Consider the following 17262-nt stretch of genomic DNA (forward strand, 5'->3'; position numbering starts at 1 on the left):
TATCTTCTTCTCTTATTAGCAGTTTGACATACTGATATATTTGTAACAAAATTGAAGTTTGGTCCAACGCCTTTCTAATTCTAAACCACCCCAACGATTCTGTTCCTTTGGTTGCCTACTATTTCAGGAAACGGTGAATTGCAGGTAGTAATTCACTTTCAGAGTCGTGTATACATACGCAGTGCATGTACTGTAAAACAAATAAAGAGATAGAACTAGATCACAAAATAGACGTAGTTTTACTGAAAGTAGGGTTGGCTACAATTACTGATGGCTGTTTCGTCTCGAAAAGTTGTCGTGAAAGTGGTTTGTCGTCTTCGTAAATGGATCAATTTCTACGGGAAGATCTCAAGCTCGTCTCGTATCTGGTCACAAAAATTGTATCTTGACTTCTGAACAACGCCAAATGTAAATCTACTTTCTAGGGTAGAGGCGGTGTTTCAGAATGTGCAAGCCTGTGGAGACAGAAAACAACACTGCCTCTCCTTGAAAACCCGGTTTTCCGATTTACGGTAATCATTTTATTTTATATACAAAACGTATAGGTACATGCTTTTACATCAAATACTTCGAAACACAATGCACAATTTTATGTAACGTTGAAATAGTATAACACAGATGACCATCATCTATTACCGTCCAGTAATTCATCCCTCCACTTCAAATATAGGGAAGTTGCTGCCCGTTCACTAGTTCTTGTGAGTATCTTGTGAAGTATACTGAACCGTGGTTGAAGATGGGAAGTAATTGACTTTTCCACAGCGGTAAAACAAATATCGCTTTGTAGTTTGTTCTGTCCCAATGCGCAAAATTTTGCTGCCCAGTTTGTCACTGTACTCCGATCCATATTTTTCTTTCTAGAAAAGACTTGTAAGCAACAATGAACTTGTAGGATTAACCTTTTACGCTGAACAAATACTTCCTTTAGGATCGCACAAGCATAATGCGTAACTAAAAAAAAACGAACAGTTCTCACAATGAATATGGACAGGACATGATTTAACCGAACTAGAGTGTGTAAATGAAGATACAGTAAGGAGAATATACAGTATGTGTCGCTATGCTACTCTGTGCTCAAAGTTTGAGAAAATGAACAATAGTAAAAAGAATGAAACTCAGAACGAGAAAGTGTCTTTAAATTCACTTCCAGATTCGTTCTTATACTTCTGAGTCTTTACTGCAGTATGAATCTAACTTTAGAATCAATCTAGTAAAGCTTCATCGCGTGAATTGTAAATTGGCCAATCACGATGGGAACATGCTAAGGAACAATACTTATAATCTGCACTTTTTTACGTAGTAATTTCTCTCCCTAACTGCTCTGCGCAACGTATCTAACTGTGTTATACCAAAGGTCTATTTTATATATATTTGGCATTTTTGAGAATAAATAGTAAACCAGGGTTTCCGAACGTATGTTAGTCTGCAGGATAGAAATGCTAAAGAGACAGAAAAAGTTCTAAAATCACTAGATTTTCGTCTCGAAAATGAGACGAGGTTTGAGACTAGAAGTACAATTTTCAAACTCGAGCCGATACAAAAAAAAATCATGAGTCTCATGGGCAACACTAATTCACTCAAGTCTTAGATCTCATTCACTGTTTTAATGTTATAATGCATTATTCATATTATAAAAGCTATAGATAATGTGCTTGTACAAACACAATGAACAGCACTTATCAACGTTTAAAGATATGCAAGTCACTATTCAATATTGTAAATGTGTGTTAGAGAAGCGGTACAGCGGTTCCATTTTCCCTCACCTTTTATTATAAAAAGTTCTCTTAATGTCTTTAGTAATAATGCTTTTTTATGGGTTTCGACTTCCTTCCCAGAGCAGCGCGGAGAGGAAAAGAACCTCTTATGCGTAGCAGCATAGAGGTGGGTTAGGTGTTTCCTGCCCAGTGTAGCGCGGAAACGGAAAGCAACCCCTTTGCCGCAGCAGCACAGACTGTGTTAAGTATCTGCTGGCCAGTACAGCGCGGAGATTGAAAGAAATCTCTTGCTCGTAGCAGTGAAGAGGTGGGTTGCGGCACAGAGAGGGAAAGAAACCTCTTGCCCGTAGCAGCGCAGAAGTGGGCTAGGTGTCTCCTACCCAGTGAAGCGCGGAGACTAGTGAGTTAGGGAGTCTCTCCAGCCAAGAGCAGCTTGGATATAAAGGTAGGAATTGATCAGAATCTTCTGGCTCTTGACATTCTCTTTTGTAACCTAATTTGCAGGCGGAGCAGCTGTAGGGGTCTCTTCGTGACTCTTCGTTTCCTTCTCGTACTTGTTCGGAGACGGCAGCCGTTGGCAGTTTGGTGATCCTCGTACAAAAGCATGTGTTCTTGTTTATAAATACGAGGGGATATTGCAATATACTCGAATAATAAATATGGTTTTAATGACGTTATTCACATCCTTCGTGAACCTTTCGTGAAATTAAGAAAACAATCCAGAAATAAATTTTATACATAAATTTTACAAAACGAAAGAAAAATATCAAGATGGGACGAGAAAAGCTTTCCAAGAATCGAGACGAAACGAAAAAGAATTTATCGAGAATCGAGACGAGCTGAGATGAGTCTTATATAAATTTTATGAGATCGAGACAAGAAAAATTTTATTTCTTACTTTCTCTTGTCTCGTGGGTGACATTAATGCTGATATATTAATTTGTTCCAAAAGTGGATGAACTCTTTTATGATTTACAGTAACTTTTGTTACCATAGCGTAGTGTTCTCTTTGACCGCTTATTTAGGTCCAATAACATTTATTTAAGCCATTTTTCTTTATTGGTAAGTCAGGGATGAACAAAAGAACACTCAGATGCGTTTCGGAACCGAATAGTCAACTTGGCGGAGATAAGCGGGGGGGGGGGCAGAGAGGCGGGACTTTTTCATTTTCTTAAGGCAAATTTCAATAAAAGTTTAATGCCCTTAATTTTCAAGATATGAGATGAAATTTTTCATACGGATTGTGTGCATCTTTAAGCATTTTCGATTTTCTTAAGATCCCTACGTGAAACCAGGCCCGGGCCCGAGGGTCGCAACTGTTACAAGGGAGTAATTCTTTTCAGAAAAAAAATCCGGCTTTTTCGAATTTCCCGGTTCAGGTACATGATATGATCACGCAAGTCGTTCGAAAGAGTGCGTGATGCTGAAGGAAACGACGTTTGAACTATGACTCCAGGTCAAATAGCGATGCAGTAACGATGCAGTAAATTTTTAGATTTTATATATATATAGGGGATGCCAAAAAAAATAAAAACACTTCATACAGGACACGTAAGTTTATGCTTCCACTGTATAACACGCGTTGCGGTTGCCGATCGTTTTTTGTTTTCAATGTATCATGTGGACCTTCCTCTTCTGTCAGCAATAACCAGTTCACCTGTGAGTGTCGTGATGAGAAAATGGTGCGGTAAAATGGGCGACCTGACAGACTTCCAAAGAGGCATGATCGTTGGTGCCCGTCTGGTTGGAGCTTCAGTGGCAACAGTGGCGAACATTGTGAGGGTATCGAAGGACACTGTGTCCAGTGTCACGAGGGCATACACAATTCATGGGCAAACGACGTTCTGCAAAGCACAAAAGTGGTCGAAAGACAATCCTGTCAGATAGGACCGGAGGACATTAAAACGGATTGTAGCAGCTAAAAAGAAGACCACTGCAATGAAAATTACGTCTGAACTCTATTCCGGCCTACAGAACCCGGTTTCATCGAAAACAGTGCGACGGGAACTTCATAAAATGAAAATTCATGGCAAGGTCGCTATCGCCAAACCCTTGGTCACAGCAGTAAATGTGAAGAGGCGTATCCAGTGGTGTAAGGACCACACGGCGTGGACTCATGAACAGTGGAAACACGTAATGTGGTCCGACGGATTGAGCTTCTCCTTGTTTCCAACAACCGGTCGTGTTTACGTATGAAGAACACCGTCGCAGGCTTATGATATAGACTGTCTGCTCCCAACTGTAAAGCATGACGGTGGTTCTGTTACAGTATGGGTAGTGATATCGTGTTTTTCTGCAGGTCCCATCATAGCCCTGCATGAAATGATGAATGCTAAGGCGTATGAGGCCATTTTGGGGACCAGGTTCTACCCATGGCCCAAATATTGTTCCCTGATGGTGATGGCATCTACCAAGATGATTTGGCACCCTGTCACGCTGCAAAACGCTGTTCTCATGGTTTGAGGAGCATGTCCAGCAGCTATAACACCTCTCCTGGGTCCCACAATCACCAGATCTGAACATCATTGAACCATTGTAGTCTGAGTTAGAAAGGCGTGTTCGGTCTCATTACCCTCCACCAGCATCCCTTACGGAACTGGAGCATGTTTTGGAGAAACAATGGTACAAAATTCCACACACCACAATTCAGGAGCTGTATACGTCCATTCTACGTCGGATCCAAGCTGTTTTGGACGCAAAAGGAGACCGACACCATACTAGGTATGATTTACACACTTTTGCAAACGGTTTAGCATTGTTTTGTCAAACCCCTGTACATATATATAATGGGTCAACTTCAGAATATCAAAATTTTTTCCGCCCTTTGTTTTCAAGATACAAGATTGACATCTTGCACATGCATTGTGTATACAACTACGTACTCTTCAAGAGATTTTCAGATCCTTAGCTGAACCCAGGCCTGGCCAGAGGGGCGCAAAATTTTTGAAATATTTTTTTCAAAAAAATCTCGCGGTTTTCCCCTATTTTCTCGTTTCTGGTATATAATACGTACAAGCGAGTGGTGTCTTGGAAAGAACGCTTTCTTCTAAAAGAAATGAGGTATAAACTGTTCGTACGATAAATAGTAAGAAAGCAGGAGCTGCTTGACTGAGAGTCTAAAATTTACCACAAAAAGTGATAATTCCCCCCCCCCCCAAAATAAATCAGTTCACTCGTGCAATTAAGTTTTATGAGACAATATGCATTCCTAAACGAGGAAGTGCGAAACAATCTGAATTACATAAACTAAGAGTACATAATTGCGTAAATACTTTCGCCTGGCTCCTTTACTCTTTAACGAAAGTATTTGTTTGACTTTGTGAATAAAAATTATTAAATGAACAAGATTTCCATCCGATATGCTTACAGTACATTCATATTCTATTATCTTAGTCTATGCAATTCATATAATTTTCTTAGTTCTTTTTTTCTTTGCTTTCTAACCCTTTACCCTTCAAGTGCGGATATGGATGCATTTCTTAAATTCAGAAAAGATAATGGCAATATATTCTCTACAGTGTCTTTTAGCATTTATTTTTTTATTTTCTTACAAACTATATCTACAAATGATGAAAGCACCTAAGCACTCTAAGTAAAGCACTCTAAGTAAACTATGGATAAACGGGATAAGGGAAAATTATTTTCCCTAAACACCAGCTGCATAGTTTTGACGTGTTTATGTTTTCCGAATATTTTATGTAGTCCTACCTTCACTTTGACACATACTGTATGAGTATTAATTTAGGGAAACTTATTCATTCAAAGGAGGCGTTTATCCCTTATCTATAATTCTTTCCTCATACACACACAGAACAAATGTAAAGTGGTTTTAGGTCGTCCGTACGTTACCTTACTTTTGAAATGATGGAATACGAGTTTTCCTCTTTTGACATCTGTATCAATGTTTCAGATCTATAGGAGTGGCCATATACTTTTTTGGTCAAGTTTGTCTTTACATGTAGACTCCTCATTCTATTGCATAGGTGTAGACAGTTGATATTTCCTACAGCTTCTTTCAGTTTAAAACAACTCTTAAGCGATACACAATTTGATCCCCCTTCCTATTTAAAAATTATGAGTAGGGCTCGTCTGAGAATTTTGGACATATTTTTTATGTCTTAATACATTGTTTTTTTTTTTAAATGATGAAATACGTCCTTTCCTGTTTCACATCTGACTCACCGCTTCACATGTATAAAGGTGACCATTAACTTTTCAATTCAGATTGTGTTTCCATTTTGACCCACAGTCACTCTGCACAGGGCTATCGTAGAGAGTCGAGACTTATTCAATCTTCTTCTATTTAACAACAGTTTTCATTCGATATGCTACTCCACCACCTTTCCGTTTGAAAATTTTGCATCCGTCTGGGACCCTGTGAGGGGCCCTGGGGAAAAAAATAATATTTCGAAATGTGTGCCTATAAACATAATTGGGTACATGGTCACCGATTTTTCCATCCAGCAAATGATTTCCGAAAAAATGATCAGGGGTCACACATTGTGAACACCTGCACTAATCTCGGTAAATTTGTCATTTTGAAGAAGGCTATTACCCCTGCAACCCTTTTCTCGAAGAAACGACAAAACACGTATATCCAGCTTTGAAGATATCTTTGCATCGGCAGAGTTTCATTTCTTTAATGTGGCCCTTTTCATCAAGGGGGCTCTTTTTTGAAAAGGAGACTTTTGCCCCGTTAACCTATTTTCCGAAAGAAACAAAAAAAACCTAACAATTTATTTTCGGTCTAGTATGTGTGTGCCAAGTTTGAAGAAAATCGGATGACGAGACACCTTTACATTTTACACTTTCACTTTTTGGACTTGACGGATTTTTGCCCCAGTCTTCAATTGTGATCCAAAATAGTACTAAGATCCAGAGTTAATTTAATAGAGTTTAATTGTACAAGCAGTACTGAGGCTATATCAAACAAATCTATTGCTGAAAGTAAAATATGAGTTACTAATAGAGTTTCATCCCAGGTATGATATAGTCACTGATGATTGGACCTGGAACACACGCGTGAAAGCATTAGCGCTAGCAAATTAGCTATGAAGAGCTACACCATACCATAATTCTAAGTCAAAAATGAAGACAAAAATAAGCGGAAACGAAAGATTGTACGATAATAATACTTTCATAATTTTAATTATACACCATTTATTTCGAGACTTTCGAGACGAGACCGAGACTTAGTCCTTGAGACCGAGACCGAGCTTGAGACAAGCATCTGTTGACCGACATGAGACCGAGAGGGCGATTTTTGACTCGAGACGAGATCAAGACCGCTATTTATTGACCGAGACGAGACCGGAATGTACAAAGTCTCGTCTTGCCTCGTTTCCATACCATCCCTATTTTGCAGAGTGAATGTTAATATGAGTGGTGAGATGAAACCCATCAACATATTGGCGTCCTTTGATTCAAGATTCATTAAACTTTCAAAATATTTTATTCTTCAAACATTACTTATTAGTGAAACAAAAATTAGGCACATGTTATTGGCTGTTATCAAAGTCAGAAAGAAAATAATTTTGTACTATCTGGTTTATTTAATTGAGTCCTCCAGGAAAGTATGGATGAAAGTTACATGAGTATAAAGAAGATGATTCGCTTGAAGACTCAAAAGATTTAGAGTATTATATTATTTTGAACGTTTGAAAGCTCTGGATGACGCTTCAAAAAAACTACTTGTAACATATAGTTCCGCGAAATTAAATCAAATTCTGGCTTAACGTTCCGCAAATTTGAATTCAGAATAATGAATAAAAATTATAATGAAAATGAATGAATAAACGCCACGCACACAGTGTTTGTTCACCACAAAGAAGTTCCCTGAAATATTTGCTAAATCACCACCATTGATTTCTTGCATTCGTAATTTAGAAGATATTTAGAAATTAATTGGTTACACTTATTATCCTTTTGGTTTTTGTAACCAATGTATTAGCGCAGGATTAGAATCTTTTTTAATTATCATATTCGTCCCCTTTTGTTTTTAAGCCTATACTCACTTGTGGTGGACGAGCAAACCTCCATTCATTTCGAGAACAACGTGGAGTCTGAAGATTTGGTCTCTCATTCATCTCTCTCGGCTTAATATTGTCAGTTGTGGTTCCAGTGGGAGAGGTCTCTTCACCCGGAACATTCTGAAACAAAAAAACAAATGCTTTGGTTTGTCTATAACCCTAAAAGTGTTAAAATATATTTTGAATTATTATGGGGAAGTTCAAGGGATAGCAAGAGGTAATTCAAGTAAAACTCCATTTTAAAATTGTGACACAATTTCCTATATTTACAAATATTTGTAAATTATTTGATATTCGAAAGAAAATCAAATAGTCATTTAAAATAACTGTTCTAGCTTTGGATAATCTTTGATATATCCACGGTTCTAGCATATCTAGCATATCTAGCACGGTTCTATCCAGAAATGATAAATCTTTGATACTCGATCTTTCAAAATATCTTTCTGAACGAAGTTTTCCTTTCTCTTCTCCTTGGACTTTTCACGCATAACGGACAGTACTTGACTGTGATCAGAAGCGCTACTATAAAATATTAATAGCACCAGAGTAGGAGTAGAGGTGGGTAATTGAATATACACCGTAGAATCTCTTGTCGCTTCCATTCAACACGTACTTTGCTTTGTTGTTCCGTCTGAACTTAACGTTTCATACAGTTTCTGTAAATTATTGGTGTTCGTACAAACAGATATATATATATATATATATATATATATATATATATATATATATATATATATATATATATATATATATATATATATTAAGCGAGGTTTAAAAATTTGAGTTTATTTCTGTTTTTAAAACCTATTCCTCTAAGTTGCATTATATTCAAATAGAACTACGTAGTTCTTGAGTTCAAGCCTTCAGTCTTCAGTACATTATATATTAAAATCACTTAAACCACTATGTTTACTTAAAAGTCAAAAAGGTAACGCCAACCTTTAATCGTTGTTAACGCTGCGTTAACTGCGTTCTAAGTACATCGAGTGATTGCAAGATGGATTGCTGTTCTCCTATGAAACAGGTGAACTGTCCTGAAACTTTTCACAATTAATGTATGGCAGAACACTATGTCGTAGGGCAAAATGGACCTCCTTCTTGAAGAGGCAAAATGGAGTTCCTGGCACAGGCAATTCCCAAACATATCCTCTACAAAATGTTTGGAGTCTTTTAAAACTAAAAGTTTACAGTTTTGCACAACTGTAAAAAAAACTTATTTGATGCACTCTATCATGATTTGCATCAACTGTCACAGTATGTCATCGATAACTTATTGCAAAGAGGGTTGAAGATGTCTACTGCCTACCAGAGCCGTGGCACAGCCAGTAACTCCAGTATCAGCAGTAGTCTATTCTTTGCACTAGTATGTGAAAACGTCCACAGATTTATTTTAGGTATTTATTTACTTGTTCTACGCTATTATACATATATATAATTTCTCCTTTAAGATGGCGAATACTTAAAAATAAGTAAGCACTAAATTAAGCCAATACTTTTTAAAACAATACTACATATTGGAACATGTGACTAAACACAATGAGATGATTGAAGCTATATATATATATATATATATATATATATATATATATATATATATATATATATATATATATATATATATATAGCATACTGCCCTTCCTAGCATACACTTTCTGTACTAATATATGAATTTATCTTGGGTCTGGGTTAACATTAATATTGCGAAAAGAATGCAATTGTTTCCTGATTTCATTATACAGATCAAGAAAACGTGACTACCTTAATTAAACCACAGAGCAAGGAAATAATGGGAGTTTGGGAGCATATCTACTAGAGTATATATCATTATCTAGTGTCAAGAGAGAACAAGAATTATGGTGGACTGGTCAATACACTTTACGCTTACACACGTTAGTTTCCTTTTCTACCCCTTTACTCTACACATACATACTTTCCTTTCCAAAGCTTTTCATTTTCCTTTTTTTACTTTTTATTTGTTGTTACGTATTTTTTTTCATTTTCCCAAACGTAACTGCAGGCCTATTTGAATTTTAATCCCTAACACTAATTTGACCTATTTTCCTTATTTTCACCTATCCCATTTTTTAAAGTTCTTCCGATTGGCTATTTCTTATTTTATACTGTGCTTCTTAAAACAACCTTATTATTTACTACAAATTTCTATTTATATAACAAATTTACTAGTATAGACGATAGTCTACGGCTGCACAATACGTCTTCATAAGATATTTGAGTGAAAAAAGGAAAATTCCTGCGAACATCCTCAGCAGAGTGATTTATTTTTAAAAGCCATGCAAGATGGGACGTACTTTGCAGAGAGAATGTCAATATGAGTGGTGACATGAAACTCATCAACATGTTTGTGTCCTTCGATTCAAACTTTATTAAACTTTAAATAAATTACTAGTAATACAAACATTAGATTCACGTTATTGATCCTTAAGATAGTCAAACAGAAAATATTCTTGTACTTTTGCTACAGTTAATTGAGTCCTCCAGGAAAGTATGGATGAATGTCACTTGAGGGCACACTTGAGGGCAAGGAAGAGGATTCGGACACAGGACACAGAGACAGATTTAAAACTTTGCTTTGATAGCTTGAAAACTGGATGACGCTTTAAACGATCTAGGTACAATATAGTTCCCTGAAATGAAATGAAATTAAATTTCTGATTTAACGTTCCGCTATATTGCATCGAGACTAATAAATGATAATGACTAGGGATGCGCACGAGACAAGATTTGAGACTGTCTCGACTCGAAAATGTGCTGTAAAAGTGATGTCTCGACTCGAAAAATATATATTTTTCTATTGGAAGAGCTGTGTCTCGACTCGAATTTTGTCAGGAAAATTCTGTCTCGACTCGACTCGAACGCATCCCTAATAATGACTGAGACGATATAATAAAGAAAGTCAGAAGAAACAGGTGAACCCGAGAACAACCATGCATACGGTGTTTGTCCACCACAAAGTAGTTCTTTGAAACATTTTCAAAATCACCAACATTGATTTCTTGCATTCGTAATTTACAATATGATATTTAGTAATTTACTGCCTACACTGATTAGGTTTTCTGATTTGGGACGCAACCATTCCGTCGAAACTGTACAATCATCTATTGTAACCAATGTATTAGCAACAAGATTACAACCTCCCTCCCCCTTTTCTTTTAGAGCTTATACTCACTTGTAGTGGTCCAACGGAATTGTTTTCATCTTCAGAAGAACGTGCAGACTGAGCAGTTGGCCTCTCATTCATCTCTCTCGGCATAATGTTGTCAGTTGGAGTTCCGTAGGAGAACATTTCTTCAGTCGGAACATCCTGAAACAAAACAATTACTTTAGTTTCTCTCTAACCCTGGAAGAGTAAAAGTAAATTTTGAATTACTATTGGAGAACTCAGGGGAAAAGAGTGGTAATTCAAGTCGTGCCCATTTTAAGATTGTGACAGAATATCCTATATTTAAAATGATTTTAAAACAGTCTGATATTTGAAAGAAAATCAATACAACAGTCTTTGAAATTACTGTTCTAGATTCTTTTGACATATTGAGGCTTCATACGCTGAATTTTCAAAATATCTTCCTGAATACTTTGCAAGCCTAAGTCAACCCTCCTCTTTCCCTTGGACTCTTTAAAGATAAAAAGGGTAGTACTCACGCTACTAACAAATATTAATAGCAGTAGAATAGAAATCGAGATGGGTATTTAATTTAACAGCCTTGTGTCGTTTACGGTCAACACGTACTTTGCTTTGCTATAGTGTTGTTGTTCTGTCTCAAGATAACGTTTCGTAGACTTTATGTAAACTGTTGGTGTTAGTACACACAGCAATATATTGAAGGAATATTTAAAATTATCAGTTTATTTCTATTTCTGAAACCTATTCCTCTAATGAGGGAATCTATCCAAGTGTAACTCTGACTTCGAATCGAGACTATGGCCGTTGGATACCTTGTCCCAACAGAACATAACATGAAAAGCGATACATCCTCGATCTCAACTATTGCGGAGATATAAGCGTGAAAAGTTAGAAATTGATCTCCATACTATACATTACAAAGTCAGATTCCGGGTCGGATTTTTCGGAAACGGTCGGGTAAGGAAAATCAGCGAATACATATCAAATTAGTGTGGGGAGCGCAGCAACTTTTGAATGAAAACTTTGTCTCCCCGAGGCACTCGCAGGGTCCCAGGCGGGGTCCAACTCAAAATTTGCAAACGGAACCGGGGATGAAGTAACATATTGTATGAAAGCTATTGTTAAATAAAAGAAGATAGAACAAATCTCAACTCTCTACGATGACCCTGTGCAAACGAGCAACTGGTCAAAATAATATAACCTACATCAGAAAATCTATGGCCACGCTTCTAAATCCGTTAAATTGGGGCAATAACAAAACAGACAACACGTTTAAAAGTGTAAGGTATTGAAGTAAAGCAAATTGCTGTAGAGTCTCTCACAGAGTCGCACAACAACGGACTTTATCCAAATATAAGTGACCAATGGACCATAGAATGACCGTGACCATTGGATTTCGTGTTCTAGAAGAGAAAGGATACATTGTCAATCGCAAACGTGGTGGAAGGTGAGGTCAAAAGGCAACGGTATATACCTCGCGAATCGGGACCGAAAATTCGCAGATTGCACCGTGAAATTTCTCTCGGGGGATTTGCTGAACGAGAAACATGATGGTAAAGACAAAACGTAGTGAGCGACCTTTGAAACTGTGAAGCGAATTGAAGAGGAGTGGGGTTGGAGAAAACTGGAATAATGGTGTAGAAATAAAATATATTGGAGGGTGCTTTTCTAGGGCTATAGGGAATGTTCAAGAATAATATAAATATTTCCCTAAAATATAAAGTTGGAAACCAGTTTGATAACTATAAACTCGGGAAAGAAATCGATAACCAAGTGGGGTGGGAGACGAGCCAAACAATAATGAACGTCCCAGAAGGTAGTGTTTCATAACATATTGGCACAGAAAATACAATGTTACAATACAGTATTGATTTGCAGCAATATGCAATTTGTTGGAAGAATAAGAGGATAAAATATAAGTAAACAAAACTATGAAGAATAAGAGGATAAACTATAAGTAAACTTCAATGAAAACAGACCCGTTGCTTTTTGAATTTCTCACCCTCCATGACGCTTGCGATTGAGAACGTATCCTTTCTCTTCTAGGATACGCAACTGCTGGGCTCCCCACACTACTTTGATATGTATTCGCTGAGTTTCCTTACCCCACCGTTTCCGAAGAATCTGACCCGGAATCTGACTTTGTAATGTATAGTATGGTGATCAATTTCTAACTTTTCACGTTTATATCTCCGCAACGGTTGAGATCGAGGATGTATCGCTTTTCGTGTTATGTTCTGTTGGGACAAGGTATCCAACGGCCACAGTTTCGACTCGTAGTCAGAGTTACACTTGGATAGGTTCCCTCGTAAGCTGTATTACTGTATATTTAAACTTAAGTAGTTCTTGTGTCCAAGTCCTCAGCCTTTTGTACATTATATGTCGAATAAATGCTTAGTTAATAATAAAAAAAATTACGCCCACTTTTCCGCGTTGTTAACACTGCGTTAACAGCGTTCGTATGCTGCATACATAATCTCTTGTTAAAATACATTCGTATCATATTTTTTTCTAAAGAAAGAAAAATATAAATATAAATACAAGCACTCATCATTATAAAACGCAAAACAATAAATAAACCAACACGAAAGTTTATTCCAGTCCTTAACACAAGTTTCCTTTCTATCTTCTATCCTAGTCCTATCTTCAGTCCTTTCCTCTCTTTCTCCTATCCCACAGATGGATAGAATGAGCCACAGTTCTTAAATAAGTTTCCTTTCTATCTTCTATCTTACTCTTATCTTCAGTCCTTTCCTCTCTTTCTCCAATCACACAGAAGGATAGAATGAGCCACAGTCCTTAACATAAGTTTCTTTTCTATCTTCTATCTTACTCTTATCTTCAGTCCTTTCCTCTCTTTCTCCAATCACACAGAAGGATAGAATGAGCCACAGTCCTTAACATAAGTTTCTTTTCTATCTTCTATCTTACTCCTATCTTCAGTCCTTTCCTCCCTTTCTCCTATCCCACAGATGGTAGAATGGGCCACAGTTCTTAACATAAGTTTCCTTTCTATGTTCTATCTTACTCCTATCTTCAGTCCTTTCCTCCCTTTCTCCTATCCCACAGATGGATAGAATGGGCCACAGTTCTTAACATAAGTTTCCTTTCTATGTTCTATCCTAGTCCTATCTTCAGTCCTTTCCTCTCTTTCTCCAATCACACAGAAGGATAGAATGAGCCACAGTTCTTAAAATAAGTTACCTTTCTATCTTCTATCTTACTCCTATCTTCAGTCCTTTCCTCCCTTTCTCCTATCCCACAGATGGATAGAATGGGCCACAGTTCTTAACATAAGTTTCCTTTCTATCTTCTATCCTAGTCCTATCTTCAGTCCTTTCCTCTCTTCCTCTTATCCCACAGATGGATAGAATGAGCCACAGTTCTTAAAATAAGTTACCTTTCTATCTTCTATCCTAGTCCTATCTTCAGTCCTTTCCTCTCTTTCTCCTATCCCACAGATGGATAGAATGAGCCACAGTCCTTAACATAAGTTTCCTTTCTATCTTCTATCTTACTCCTATCTTCAGTCCTTTCCTCCCTTTCTCCTATCCCACAGATGGATAGAATGGGCCACAGTTCTTAACATAAGTTTCCTTTCTATGTTCTATCCTAGTCCTATCTTCAGAACTTTCCTCTCCTTCTCCTATCCCACAGATGGATAGAATGAGCCACATTTCTTAAAATAAGTTACCTTTCTATCTTCTATCCTAATCCTATCTTCAGTCCTTTCCTCTCTTTCTCCTATCCCACAGATGGATAGAATGAGCCACAGTTCTTAAAATAAGTTACCTATCTATCTTCTATCCTAATCCTATCTTCAGTCCTTTCCTCCCTTTCTCCTATCCCACAGATGGATAGAATGGGCCACAGTTCTTAACATAAGTTTCCTTTCTATCTTCTATCCTAGTCCTATCTTCAGTCCTTTCCTCTCTTCCTCTTATCCCACAGATGGATAGAATGAGCCACAGTTCTTAAAATAAGTTACCTTTCTATCTTATATCCTAGTCCTATCTTCAGTCCTTTCCTCTCTTTCTCCTATCCTACAGATGGATAGAATGAGCCACAGTTCTTAACATAAGTTTCCTTTCTATCTTCTATCTTACTCCTATCTTCAGTCCTTTCCTCCCTTTCCCCTATCCCACAGATGGATAGAATGGGCCACAGTTCTTAACATAAGTTTCCTTTCTATGTTCTATCCTAGTCCTATCTTCAGAACTTTCCTCTCCTTCTCCTATCCCACAGATGGATAGAATGAGCCACATTTCTTAAAATAAGTTACCTTTCTATCTTCTATCCTAATCCTATCTTCAGTCCTTTCCTCTCTTTCTCCCATCCCACAGATGGATAGAATGAGCCACAGTTCCTAAAATAAGTTACCTATCTATCTTCTATCCTAGTCCTATCTTCAGTCCTTTCCTCTCTTTCTCCTATCCCACAGAAGGATAGAATGAGCCACAGTCCTTAACATAAGTTTCCTTTCTATCTTCTATCTTACTCCTATCTTCAGTCCTTTCCTCCCTTTCTCCTATCCCACGGATGGATAGAATGGGCCACAGTTCTTAACATAAGTTTCCTTTCTATGTTCTATCCTAGTCCTATCTTCAGTCCTTTCCTCTCTTTCTCCAATCACACAGAAGGATAGAATGAGCCACAGTTCTTAAAATAAGTTACCTTTCTATCTTCTATCTTACTCCTATCTTCAGTCCTTTCCTCCCTTTCTCCTATCCCACAGATGGATAGAATGGGCCACAGTTCTTAACATAAGTTTCCTTTCTATCTTCTATCCTAGTCCTATCTTCAGTCCTTTCCTCTCTTCCTCTTATCCCACAGATGGATAGAATGAGCCACAGTTCTTAAAATAAGTTACCTTTCTATCTTCTATCCTAGTCCTATCTTCAGTCCTTTCCTCTCTTTCTCCTATCCCACAGATGGATAGAATGAGCCACAGTCCTTAACATAAGTTTCCTTTCTATCTTCTATCTTACTCCTATCTTCAGTCCTTTCCTCCCTTTCTCCTATCCCACAGATGGATAGAATGAGCCACAGTTCTTAAAATAAGTTACCTTTCTATCTTCTATCCTAGTCCTATCTTCAGTCCTTTCCTCTCTTTCTCCTATCCCACAGATGGATAGAATGAGCCACAGTCCTTAACATAAGTTTCCTTTGTATCTTCTATCTTACTCCTATCTTCAGTCCTTTCCTCCCTTTCTCCTATCCCACAGACGGATAGAATGGGCCACAGTTCTTAACATAAGTTTCCTTTCTATGTTCTATCCTAGTCCTATCTTCAGTCTTTTCCTCTCTTTCTCCAATCACACAGAAGGATAGAATGAGCCACAGTTCTTAAAATAAGTTACCTTTCTATCTTCTATCCTAGTCCTATCTTCAGTCCTTTCCTCTCTTTCTCCTATCCCACAGATGGATAGAATGAGCCACAGTCCTTAACATATGTTTCCTTTCTATCTTCTATCTTACTCCTATCTTCAGTCCTTTTTTCTCTTTCTCCTATCCCACAGAAGGAAAGAATAAGCCACAGTCCTTAACATAAGTTTCCTTTCTATTTTCTATTCTAGTCCTATCTTCAGTCCTTTCCTCTCTTTCTCCTATCCCACAGATGGATAGAATGAGCCACAGTCCTTAACATAAGTTTCCTTTCTATCTTCTATCCTAGTTCTATCTTCAGTCCTTTCCTCTTTTTCTTCTATCCCACAGATGGATAGAATGAGGGATGTGTTGTCAGGAAAGACTAAAATATTTTAAAATATTTTTAGTGCCACGGGTGAAAAATTTAAGGTGAAAAAAGTAGTCATTGCACACAGCATGAAAAAATCCTTCCTCACTTTTTTGTATTTGAATTTCGTATGATGTTCAAACATTATGTGTTTGCCTTAGGAATTTTCCCACATTTTACATCTCATTAGGAACTTACAACCTCAAGTGTCACTCCATCTGATTATTCGAAAAATCAACTTCTCCCACACCTTAGAAAGTCAGTTTTAATATCCACTCAAATACTAATGCTTACCATTCCCAAAAGTGAATTTTCTATATGACTTAATGATTTATCTCTCATTATCACTACATAGATATCGCACAGAGATGCATACATAAGAAGGCTTGGAAAAAAGCTCCATAGCAAGGACGTTATGTTCAACTGTCAACTCAGTCTTCCTGAGATCAAATTAGTTGCGATAACCTACATTGACTTGAAAAACAATATGGATTGACTGTGTTTTGACAGAGTACCTCTGACGCAACGTCTAAGCAAAAATGAATGTAAACCTTCCCTCAGCTGCACACAAAGGTATAAAAGAACATGTGTTCATAATTAAAGGCGGTAGTTACATTAGCACAATTACTATGGCCACATAGT

The 17262-nt window shown here is 37.3% G+C and overlaps 1 protein-coding gene across 1 annotated transcript in view; it reads right to left on the minus strand.

Moving 5' to 3' along the window:
- The window catches only part of LOC145681912 (uncharacterized), a 53427-nt gene that overhangs the window by 5291 nt on the left and 30874 nt on the right, over window positions 1-17262 (minus strand). Inside the window, exons 7-8 of the mRNA XM_081753516.1 lie at window positions 10932-11066; window positions 7730-7864 (exon numbers count right to left, since the gene is read on the minus strand). Coding sequence (XP_081609642.1) covers window positions 7730-7864; window positions 10932-11066 — 270 coding nt within the window. The remainder of the gene's footprint in view (window positions 1-7729; window positions 7865-10931; window positions 11067-17262) is intronic.

This window comes from Thermobia domestica, chromosome 3 (genome assembly GCF_964235325.1).
Source record: "Thermobia domestica chromosome 3, izTheDome1.hap1.1, whole genome shotgun sequence".
Lineage (NCBI taxonomy): Eukaryota > Metazoa > Arthropoda > Insecta > Zygentoma > Lepismatidae > Thermobia > Thermobia domestica.